Here is a 12,350-nt window from a genome sequence, read left to right as displayed (position 1 = left end):
GAGCCCCTGCCCATTTTGATCACGTCTGCTCCTGACATTATGGGCCTTTGGCTGGGAAAGTTAGAAGAGCGGCTGTCCTTGTATGTGGATGATGCATTGCTGTATTTTAAGGACGCGGGCACCTCATTATTAGCCGCTCTTCGTATTTTTGACGAGTTTGGTGCCTTCTCAAGTATTAGGATAAAATTGGTCCAAGTCGGTCATATTCCCCCATAGATGCAGATGTAATAAAGACTGATGCCTCCTCCCCCTTGCGGTGGGTAGAGGAATTTCATTATTTGGGGGTAATAGTGACAACTTCCCACTGACTATATGGATAAGAACCTTCTTCCCCTGTTGACAACCCTGAAAGCTAAATGTAACTCCTGGGCCCACCTCCCACTCAATTTACTGGGACGGCTAAATCGCCTTAAAATAGTCTTCCTGCCCAAATGCAACTTTTTTTTTTTTATATTAAAGAAATTGAACAATGTGTGGGGTCCTTCCTCTAGTGTGGAGGTATCCCCAGACTGCCACGCTCTACCCTATGGCTTCCGGCTTGCCTGGCCTTACCCAACTTTAAGGTCTACTATTGGGCTGCAATGCTGGTAACAGTCCAGTGGTGGTTCATAGGCTTGAGATTGAACGTGGCCACTTGTTTGGAGGCAGTTGGTCTGGATTCCCTTGCCGATTTACAGAATTTTGATAGAGGCCCCAAGGTGTACATGCGTTCTGGAACAAGAGCCATATGGAGAGAGTGGGTGGCTGCTAGATGTAGACTTGTACAACCCAATCAGTTGTCTCCAGCCCAACCACTTCGGGGTAATCCCAGCTTGCAACAGTTCCGTACCCTGCCTGATCCCCAGGCTTTGGCCAGGCGAGGTGTTGTAATCCTGGGAGATGTCATGCATCAAGGAGCTTTACTCCCCTTGGATAACTTAATTCACAAATTTCAACTGCCCCAGTGGATGCAGTTTAGATATCTTCAACTATGACATGCCTCTAGAGCACAGTTTGCCCAGCCGTCGCTCCTCCAGGCTGACCCTATTGAAGACTAATGCCACACACACACACACACACACACGACCTTGAAAGAGTTGGTCTGGCGGACAATCCGACGGACTTTACAGCTGAGGTCTGCTGGACTTTCAAACAAACTTGGCCACACGCGATCACTCTAAAAAGGCAGACGGATTTGAATGTGATGACGTAGAATAAGGAAGTTAATAGCCAGTAGCCAATAGCTGCCCTAGCGTCGGTTTTAGTCAGACTAGCACACAGACAAACGGATTGTCTGCTAAAAGCAAAGTCCGGCTGACAAATTTGAAGCCAGTCTTATTTCTAGGTCCGCCTGACTTTTGGAAAGAAAAAGTCAGCTGTAGCCAACACACGTTCGAATTGTCCGACAGACTCTGGTCCACCGGAAAGTCTGATTGTGTGTACGTGGCATTAGTCTCCCCCGGGGACTTAGATAAACCCCTATTGACCTTGTATATTGAGCTTTTGGGCAGACTCCCCTGAGATGGAGGGGGTTGTGGAAGGTGTGGCGGAGTGATCTACCGTCACTGGACAGGGAGGACTGCCTGGTAATCTCCTCTAGGGACAAACTTATTCAGGTTAAGTTCCTACACGGGGTATACTACGTTCCTCAGAAACTACAATGTATTTTCCCAAGACCAAGACTTGATATGCAGGACACAAGTGGGGTCTTTCCTGCATATGTTCGGGGAATGCCCAATTATAACATCTTTTTGGTCAGAGGTCTTTAGCAAAATTAATCTTAGGCTACAGTTGTCCCTTTCAGTTACACCCAAGTGGGCACCACTGGGGGTCCATGATGTGCAACGTTCCCACCACTTGAAACTTTTGATATCCTACCTCCTGTTTTATGCAAAGAAGGAGATTCTCCTGAAGTGGAGATCAGTCGCTCCCTCTTCTCTCTCCTCCTGAGAAGCCTTGATAGATGCAGCCCTACCCATGTATAGATTAACCTACATTAATAGAGGCTGCCAATGGAAATTGGACAAGGTGTGGGCCCTATGGGTGAGCACGTGGAGACTAGAAGGGTGGGGTATGCATGTTTATTAGCAACAAATCTCTTCTGTTCAATCCTGTAGGTGTTCATCTCTGATTGCAACCATGTACTTAAGCAATTACTCTGCCCTTACCTTCTGTATAGTATCCAAGCATTTTGTAAGGTTTAGTTTTAAGCTAATCTGTATGCTCTGTCTTGTTCGTTTGACAAAGCACTTTTTTATACAAAACAAAAAAGTGGAAGATAGAGCGCATGAAAGGGAGAATCCCCGATATCGTCAAAGGGTGGCTTCAGGAAGACCAAAAGAAGCAGGTTCAATGATGGCAACAGAACACATAAAAGAGGCCCCACATGCCTAATCCTTTGGATGAAGGTACAATCCAAGGGTGTGGCCAAAGGATGCTGGGGGAGGAAATAAATAAACACACACACACACACACACACACAGGCAGAAACCCTGGCCCTTAATAGCACCCAAGTTACAGTTGTAAAAGGAAGGTTTTTTTTTTTTAATCTTAATGCATCAAGATAAAACGTCTTCTGCTCCTCCACAGCACTCCCGAATACTTACCTGAGCCCCATGTCTGTCCACGAATTGGCCGACACTCTCCAGCCTGATTGGCTGACTTTGAGAGCTGCGGGAGTCAATCAGGAGAGAGGGGCGGGTGCCCCTATAGCAAGCCGCTTGCTGTGGGGGCACTAGATAGGAGAGGGGCCAGGACCAGGACCAGTGAAGAGGCACCTGAGAAGGAGGATCCAGGTTGTCTTGGCAAAACCACTGCTCAGAACAGGCAAGTTTTTATTTTTATTTTTTTTATTAAACACACACACAAACCACTTTACATTAAGCCTTGATAAACTTCATTAAGGGTGGCACCAGAAGAGATTACCAAGACCATTGTAAAACATCCTAAATTAGGAAACAGCCTGACCGTGTGGTGCCCTACTGCAGGTGCATAAACATCAGCACCCCACTCCTGCCCAGTGACAGTGGAGCAGGACATATGACCAGTGGCTCTGTACAGCGCATGGGTGAAAGGAGGCAGATTAGGGCAAAACCCCAAAACCAATATGGCCAGCAAACAGCTTGGCTGCATGGTGAACACACCCATGGGATTACCCAGGGAAAAAACAAAAAACAAACACTCAGCAACTCCATCAATGCAGGATCAAAGACCTGCACTGCAACCTGCCCAGCCACATACCATGTGGGAAGGAAGGCCCACGTGCCTGTAGAGTTATCCAGGATCCAGAGACACACGCCCCCCCGAGGCTGCATACCTATCCAGGAACAAATGCTGTACAACAAGTTAAACGAGTCCCCAATAAACACAGCCATAGCACTGTGCATACCCACAACAGCACTGCACCCCTCAACATCCGTCCTAGAGAGGATATGGCCCAGCTTCCATGAGTGGGAGCACCCAGCATGTACTGCACCATAAAAAAATAAAAATCACAACGCTTAGCATCGGAGGAGACCCAAAGCAGGATCGATCACCTCTAGAAGCCCACCACTGTGCCTGAGGAAAAGGGTGGGGGGTGACTACTTACCAGTCTAGCCAAGGTAGAGGGTAACAGAAAGGTGGTTTGTGTTCTGCCTAGTGTCCCACTCATGTAGGTGGAGCTATAAGCCTCATGGTTAAGAAGAAGCTGTGCCCATGAATGAACATAAGAGAATTTTTTTTTTTTTTTTTTTTTACTTTTAATGCCATTGTATGAAAATAAAAAACCCACCACAACACACCCCACTGTTCACACATTCAGTTCCCATATTTAGTCCTTGCAGTTTCATTTTTTTTGGCAAAGTTATCTGCCACATCACTTTGCCCATTTCAGAAGCAGGGTAAGTTGAGCTACAAAAGTGCTCCTGCTGTGAACTTAGGATGATCCATTCTACAATACTCTGAGGGCTCTGTGGAGGCTTCCTTTCAAAATCATTTACTGAGCAGCATGGACCTTTTCCCCCTTGGTCAAAGTTCAAATAAAAGCTGTAAGGGAAAGTAAGGTTGAACACTAAACTCTTCTCCTGCTAAAATATGTCCAATTTGGGGTTAAATGTCTGCTTTAAAAAAGGTCTGAAGATGTTTATACTTACTGCCAGCATCCATTTTGGGAAGGGGCTTGCTGCTTTTAACTAAGCCACCTAGACAAGAATAGGAGGGACATTAAAAACACACCAACATTAGATGGCAATAAAGACTAACAGAAACCCATGCAAGTCATCACAATTAGTAAGGCAAACCAATATCTTATGAGCAATAACCAATATATCTCAATGACTCACATCTTTTTGTTTTTTGGTTTTTTTTGGCAAAATGTCATTATCACTCAGTAAAGCACACACACTTACGCTGCGTTGAGAAATAAGCTGATCTAGCAATTAGTGGTTGTGTGCCAGCAGGAGAGAAATTCTGGACACATTTCAAGTGTCTCTTAGGGTCCGTTCACACAGGGGCAACTCCGATCCGACTTCAGGTCGCCCCTAGTCGCCTCAGGTCGGACAACATTTAAAAAAGCAATGCAAGTGAATGAGAGCCGTCTTAATGCACACTACTGAAGTCGCTCCGACTTCAGAAAAGGTTCCTGTACTACTTGAATCCGACTTGTAGGCGACCGGTACCCATTGATTTCAATGGAGGTCGCCTCCGAAGTCGGATCTCTGTTTATACGGAGGCGACTGACAATTATCAGCTCTCAAGAGGGCACTCCACGCCAAAATTTATGAAAAAAATTTGGCGTGGGTTCCCCCTCCGAGAGCATACCAGGCCCTTAGGTCTGGTATGGATTCCAAGGGGAACTCCCTACGCCGAAAAAATGTTGTGGGGGTCCCCCCCAGATTCATACCAGACCCTTATCCGAGCACGCTACCCGGCCGAACAGGAAAGGGGGTGGGGACGAGCGTGCGCCCCCCCCCCCTCCTGAGCCATACCAGGCCGCATGCCCTCAACATGGGGGGGTGCCTTGGGGAAGGGGGGGCCGCGCGGCCCCCCCACCCCAAAGCACCTTGTCCCCATGTTGATGAGGACAAGGGCCTCTTCCCGACAACCCTGGCCGTTGGTTGTCGGGGTCTGCGGGCGAGGGGCTTATCGGAATCCGGGAGCCCCCTTTAATAAGGGGGCCCCCCCGGATACTGGCCCCCCACCCTATGTGAATGAGTATGGGGTACAATGTACCCCTACCCATTCACCTGTGAAAAAAAAAAAAAAAAAACACACAAGATAAAATAGTTTATTGCACAGCTCCGGGGGTCTTCCGTCTTCGAGGGTCTTCTCGCCGGACTCCTCCGCTATCTTCTTGTAGCTCTTTTACTAGCGGAGGAGCCCGGCTTTCTTCCTCGCCGCCGCCCCCTTCTTCCAACTTCGGGGGTCTTGTCCCTCTCTTCGGTTCTTCTGCCGGGCCACTGCGCCTTCTTATAGCTCTTACAGGCGGTGGCCTGGTCTTCTGTCGCCGCCGCCGCCTTCCGTTCTTCTCCTGGAGATGTTGACTTGACACACTCTCCGGCCGCAATGCCAGGGACGTGCTGCGCAGCGACTTATATAGGGACAAGGGGCAGGGTCATCGGTTGATGTCACATGGAGACAGTCCCAGCATCCCCCGGGACTGTGACATCGTAAGGGGGCGGGGTCACCATGTGACACCAACAGATGACCCCGCCCCTTGTCCCTAAATAAGTCGCCGAGGAGGAGGAGGCCGGGCCACCGCCTGTAAAAGAGCTATAAGAAGGCACGGTAGCCTGTCAGAAGAACCGAAGAGGGGGACAAGACCCCCCGAAGTCGGAAGAAGAGGGCGGCGGCGAGGAAGAAAGCCGGGCTCCTCCGCTAGTAAAAGAGCTACAAGAAGATAGCGGAGGAGTCCGGCAAGAAGACCCCCGAAGACGGAAGACCCCCAGAGCTGTGCAATAAACTATTTTATCTTGTGTTGTGTTTTTTTTTTTGTACTTTTTTTCACAGGTGAATGGGTAGGGGTACATTGTACCCCATACTCATTCACATAGGGTGGGGGGCCGGTATCCGGGGGGCCCCCCTTATTAAAGGGGGCTCCCGGATTCCGATAAGCCCCTCGCCCGCAGACCCCGACAACCAACGGCCAGGGTTGTCGGGAAGAGGCCCTTGTCCTCATCAACATGGGGACAAGGTGCTTTGGGGTGGGGGGGCCACGCGGCCCCCCCTTCCCCAAGGCACCCCCCATGTTGAGGGCACGCGGCCTGGTACGGCTGAGGGGGGGGGCGCACGCTCGTCCCCACCCCCTTTCCTGGCCGGCCGGGTAGCGTGCTCGGATAAGGGTCTGGTATGAATCTGGGGGGGATCCCCACGCCGTTTTTTCGGCGTAGGGGGTTCCCCTTAATATTCATACCAGACCTAAGGGCCTGGTATGCTCTCGGAGGGGGAACCCACGCCAATTTTTTTTCATAATTCCCATAGTTCCCTCTTGAGAGCTCATTCTCTGATTGGCCATGGCAAAAGTCGCCTGGCCTGGGGCGACTTAAAGTCATGTTGTAAGTCGCCCCAAGTCGTGTTCAGGTCGTGTCCAAGTTGCCTCCAAAAGTCGTGTTGAAAGTCGTGTTGCCCCTGTGTGAACGGACCCTAAAGCCAACACTCTTTTTAAGTTTAAGTGAATGGTTTCAATGTTTAAATCATTGGTCAGTTTCTGAATGCTGTGTCCCCTTTTAGGAGACTTCCTGCTTCTGCTGGGGAAAATACGAAAGGAAATCCCTCCAAAGTGAGGGGAGATCAACACTTCAGAAAGTGTGCGTTTCTCAGAAGGGATATACCATTCTTCTGCAGGGATAGCCTTTTGTAGATTCACCTTCAAGACAGGGTTGCTCTAACAACTTACAATTGGGATGATTTTACAAATTAAAATCTGCAAATTTTAATAAAAAATCCCTTAAAACCCCCAAATTGTATACTTGCTAAAAGCATAGGCCCTATGGAATAAAATGGAAGCGGTTACAATTTTATACAAAAAAAATAAAAATAAAAAAAGAAGGGGTACACACACACAACCCAACTCAAGCCTTAAAAAAATGACCTTCAGCCTACACCATCCCCCCTTTTTTTCTATACCCCTGCCTTCCAGGTGGTGTTGTAGGCATAGTTCAGATAAAGCATTTACAGGTCATTGGTTTAGAGTTCACGCTAAATAAAGGCCCTAAAATTATTACACTCACAATAGTGTGCATGATAATACTAAATGTCTAGCACAATTGTTTTCCTATAGGAGGTGTAACCATTGCTTGCACGTTCACATGTGCGCATACAAGAGGACAGGGGAGCATTAAAGCGGGAGTCCACCGGGAGTTCCACCATTTTGTTTTGTTTTTTAAAGCCAGCAGCTACAAATACTGCAACTGCTGACTTTTAAAATAGTGACACTTACCCGCCCAGCATGCCCGCGATGTCGGCACCTGAAGCCGATCTCTCGAGTGCTGCCGCCGCCATCTTGGGTATGGGAATCAGGAAGTGGAGCCTTTCAGCTTCATTTCCCAGTTCCCTACTGCGCATGCGCGAGTCGCGCTGCGCAATAAGGATGGTCCCCGCTGTCTCTGGGATCCGTGCGTTTCTCAGCAGGCAGCGGGGGACATTCGGAAAGGGGCGTACCTTCTGCAGAATCTACGCCGGAAGTGGGTGCAGATACCTGTACTGTACAGGTACCTGCATGCCCCCTCTCCACTGAAAGGTGCCAATTGTGGCGCCAGGGGGGGGGGGGGGGGGGAGGAGGATTCCAATGAGCGGAAGGTCCACTTTAGGGTGGACCTCCGCTTTAAACAGGATTTACATGCTCTGCCATTTTTGTTTTGCTTTGGTTGTAGGTGTCTCGTGCTGCCTATTACTGTGATGCTGGGAGCGGCTGCATGCAAGCCTGTAGTTCGAAACAGAGGGACTCCTTGCCTCCTGGCAGGCACAGGGGGCACCAACATACCTTAAAGAGGAAGTAAACCCTGATGGATTTACTTCCTCTTTCATTCCCTGCAAAGGCATCGCATAGTAGTCCATTATGTGTCACTTACCTGACACAGGAGCCAGCGAAGTCACCGCTGTCCCCTGTAGTCCGGCACATCCATCTTCTCAGTGGGGTCTCACAGCTCCGCCGCTGTCATTCGGCGAAGCCGCGACGACGTCACGGGAGCCGACACGTGCGGCATCTTCGTCATTGACAATGCCGCGCTCAGTGCGCCTGCGCGCCGCTGTCTATGGCACATGCGCCGTAGACAGCGGTGCCCGTCTTCGGGCAAATATCTCCTAAACCGTATAGGTTTAGGAGATATTTCTTGGACCTACAGGTAAGCCTTTACAACCAGTTTAAGTTGGGCAGTGTAACTAAAAGATGATAAATTAAATACAAAACACACACACACACACACACACACCTTTAAAACGGTTGCGCACACGCACTGATGAAACGGGCCACTAGTGCCATTTCTCCATGACTTGTGCCGTGACTGGCAGCTCCCGCGCGCATGCACAGGAGTGACCTCATTACGGCTCCAGCCAATCACAGCACCAGAGCCACGAACCCAGAAGTAACTCCAGTGGAAGATGCCCGCTGTGTACTCGGAGTGCCAACTTTGATTCAGGGCCTCGTTCTAAGGCAATTATTTCATACCTTTTGATCTATAATATCTTCCTGCTGTTCCTGGAAGTGCAACTCATTGTTCCAATTGGATTTATAAAAGGCATTTAACCTATGCCCATGAGGCGAGTTCTGCAAGCACATTGGTGTGGTGTCAGCAGTTTCACTGACTGGATAAATTGTCAAGCTTTTTTTGAAATTTCATCTACACTTTCTACTTAAAGTGATGTTTCTCCCAACACCCCCACCCCCTAAATAAAATAAAAAAAAATTAACTCACCTCTAAATGCCTGTTGCTAGGGGGTCCCTCGTAGTCTGCCTCCTTCAGTGCCCGGGCACCTGACGTCACTTCCTCTTAGCGCAGTCAGTCACCTGGAACACATGACAGGTCCCAGATGACTGCGCAATGCACCGCATGCGCAGCGGGTGCCCAGTGGTGAAGCCACAGCCGGGTGCCCACAGTAAGAATGCCGGCGCCGCCAAGCGGAGCAGGGAATGAGCGGGGCTTCGTTCCCCTGCATCGCTGGTCCCTGGGACAGGTAAGTGTCCGATTATTAAAAAAAGTCAGCTGCAGTATTTGTAGCTGCCGACTTAAAAAAAAAAAAAAAAAAAAAAATTATGGGGCACCACACTTTAAGGATTTTTTTGCACTTATTTAACTATAGCGTGTCACTTTTGAACATTTACTGAATGTTATTTCACATTAATGCAATAATTGAACAAATTTTGATTGAGAATGGATTGCTAGGTTATGCGCAAGATCACCCATTTTAATTATTTCAAGAGGAGAAAAGAGCAGTTGACTGACAGTCATGAGCAGAGGTTAGAAATGAATGATCAGCGGTGTTTGATCGCTCAGTTCTTACTGCAGAGAAGATCTTCACCCTAGGAACAAAGAAATAAAAGTCAGCAGCTACAAATACTGTAGCTGCTGACTTAAAGAGGAAGTAAACCCTGATGAGTTTACTTCCTCTTTTTTTCCCTGCAAAGGTAAAGCATAATGGACTACTATGCATCGCATAGTAGCCCATTATGTGTCACTTACCTGACACAGGAGCCAGCCAAGTCACGCTGTCCCCTGTAGTGCGCCGCATCCATCTTGCTGGTGGCGTCTCGCAGCTCCGCCGCTGTCATTCGGCGAAGCCGCGATGACGTCACTCCTGCGCATGCGCACGGGAGTCGACAAATGCGGCAGCTCCATTTTTGGAACTGTCGCGTTCAGTGCGCCTGCGCGCCGCTGTCTACGGCGCATGCGCCGTAGACAGCGGTGCCCGCTTTCAGGCAAATATCTCCTAAACCATATAGGTTTAGGAGATATTGCTTGGACCTACAGGTAAGCCTTAATCTAGGCTTACCTGTAGGTCAAAGTGGTTTGTAAGGGTTTACAACCACTTTAAAAAGACGCTCATCTGATCAAGGATCCAGTGGTGTGCTCACTCAAGCTGTTCTTTGGGTTTCCAGCGCTGGCATCTTTAGTGTGGGAAGCCAACTGACTCCTTGCAGCCGACCTCCCACTCTGCATATGCAAGCCTTGCTTTTTTTAAATGGTCCCACAAGACTCATGCAAACTTCTGCTCAGACCGCCCAGGAAATCCAAGCAGAAGTTGGAGTGAGTACATATTAACCACTTGCCCACTGGGCATTTATACCCCCTTTTTACCCAGTCCAATAATTGAATGACAATTATTCAGTCATGCAGCACTGTGCCCATATGAAATAAAGTGGACGTCAATTTCGTTTGGGTACAACGTCGCACAACCGCGCAGCATCTGCTGACTTTTTTTAAGCAACTCTGCTTCAACCACTTGACTGGCACGTGCCGATGTACCTTGGCAGAATGACATGGACAGGCAAATGGGTGTATAGGTACGTCCCTTTAAAATTTGCCGCCGTGCCATCTTGTGCGCGCCGGCCGGGACCTCCGTGAGTCGGATCGCGGGTCCCGATCGCCACAGGGATACCCGCGATCGGCTCATGGGGAGGAAGAACGGAGAGATGCTAATGTAAACAAGCATCTCTCCATTCTGCCTAGTGACAGTGTCACTGAGCTCTGCTCCCTGTGAGCGGAGCAGAGATCAGTGACTTGTCACATGTAGCCATGCCCCCCCCCCCAGTTAGAAACACTCCCTAGGACACACTTACACTGCCCCTAGTGGTTAACCCCTTCACTGCCATTTACACAGGAATCAGTCCATTTGTACAGCACTGATTGCTGTATGAAATGACAATGGTCCCAAAAACATCTGATGTGTCGGCCATAATGTCATAGTCACAAAAAAATAAAGTGTGTGTAATCTCATTCATATATATCTATCTCTATATCTATCTCTGATTGCCCCCATTACTAGTTGAAAAAAAAAAAAATCCCCATCAATAAAAATGCCATAAAAATATCTCCTATTTAGTAAACACTATAACTTTTGCGCAAACCAATCAGTAATCGCTTATTGCGATTTTTTTGTAAAAAAATATGTAGAAGAATACGTATCGGCCTAAACTGGGGGAAAAAATAAATAAAGTCACACTTTTTTTGTTTATAGCGCAAAAAATAAAAACCGCAGGTGTCATCAAATACTACCAAAAGAAAGCTCTATTTGTGGGGGGGGCATCAATAATTGTCAGTTAAAGCGACGCAGTGCCAAATCGCAAAAAGCGCTCTGGTCTTTGGCCAGAAAAATGGTCTGGGGCAGAAGTAGTTAAGGAATATGGAGCAGGTTGAGGACAATAAGCCCTTGAGCACATTGAATTCAGCAACCTTCTCTGAAATTGCATGATTTCAAAGCCACAACAGTGCGACTTCAATGTCATTTTTGAGTCTTCATGCACAAATCTCCATGCAAGTCACACCTAAAAATCACCAAAAGTAGTGCCGATACGAACAGAACCATGGCCGACAATGTAGCACGACTGGTTATAGGATTTGACCTATAAAATCGCTCCAATGTGAACAAGGGCTAAAGAGACTGCATTCAGACCAGGGGGTTTAGTGACACAAAGGAAAAGTGAGATAGATAGATATAGTCTGGGCCATTCACGTCATAGAAGCCCAGTATTAGATGGCAGCAATGCTATAGAAGAGGTCAGTACATGAAGCGTGTCTCCCATAGCCCCTCCTGTATACCTCAGTAAGCGGACGGCTGCCAGGCACACGATAGCCGGGTGTAGAACGGGCGGCGAGAGGGACTCCTCCTGCACTCACTAGATCTCTCTACCGTCCAACACAGACACACAAACGGCCTACGATTCAAACTTCCCTCTGACCTCGGAACAGGACATGTGACAAAGAATGCAATCCTCCCATTGGTTGCTTTAAAGACCCGCGATTACGCGCTGCACGTTCCGACGGGGTAAAGCAAAGCATTCCGGGAAATGTAGTCTGTTCCCTTGCTCCGGTAGTCCTCCTAGCCTCGAATGCGCTGCCGCAGTGTCACGTGTCCTCGTATTTGCAGGTTCCCCGTCATAAAGCAAACGCTGGAGTACAGAGACCTGAATAATTATATGACTGGTCTCACTATTACAATTATTACCTCATAACCAAGGGTCCATTCACACTGCATTGCGTGGCTGTTCCAGCACAGTTCCACCACAATGTGAAACACTTTCGCTGTCACCGGTTCACATCACTGAGTTTACGGTGGCATGCGCTGAAAAAAAAGTAGGCCTTTTTTTTCGGAGGAACGTGTAGTTAGGTGCAGTCTGCGACGAGGGAAGTTGTAGGGAACTTGACTCCTCTATGACTTCCTGCGTTCACAGGGGAACA

The 12,350-nt window shown here is 48.4% G+C and overlaps 1 protein-coding gene across 1 annotated transcript in view; it reads right to left on the bottom strand.

The window, feature by feature from the left end:
• GTSE1 (G2 and S-phase expressed 1) overlaps positions 1 to 11,869 on the bottom strand; it is a 62,448-nt gene extending 50,579 nt beyond the window's left edge. The window contains exons 1-2 of the mRNA XM_077472796.1: positions 11,712 to 11,869; positions 4,113 to 4,160 (exon numbers count right to left, since the gene is read on the bottom strand). Coding sequence (XP_077328922.1) covers positions 4,113 to 4,125 — 13 coding nt within the window. The 5' untranslated portion in view covers positions 4,126 to 4,160; positions 11,712 to 11,869. The remainder of the gene's footprint in view (positions 1 to 4,112; positions 4,161 to 11,711) is intronic.
• Positions 11,870 to 12,350: the final 481 nt, after the last annotated feature.

Source organism: Lithobates pipiens, unplaced genomic scaffold, assembly GCF_037356315.1.
Source record: "Lithobates pipiens isolate NorthernLeopardFrog02 unplaced genomic scaffold, aLitPip1_a1.2 Scaffold_8, whole genome shotgun sequence".
Lineage (NCBI taxonomy): Eukaryota > Metazoa > Chordata > Amphibia > Anura > Ranidae > Lithobates > Lithobates pipiens.
The sequence above is the reverse complement of the archived record's forward strand: the minus strand, read 5'-3'. Positions and strand labels throughout refer to the sequence as shown.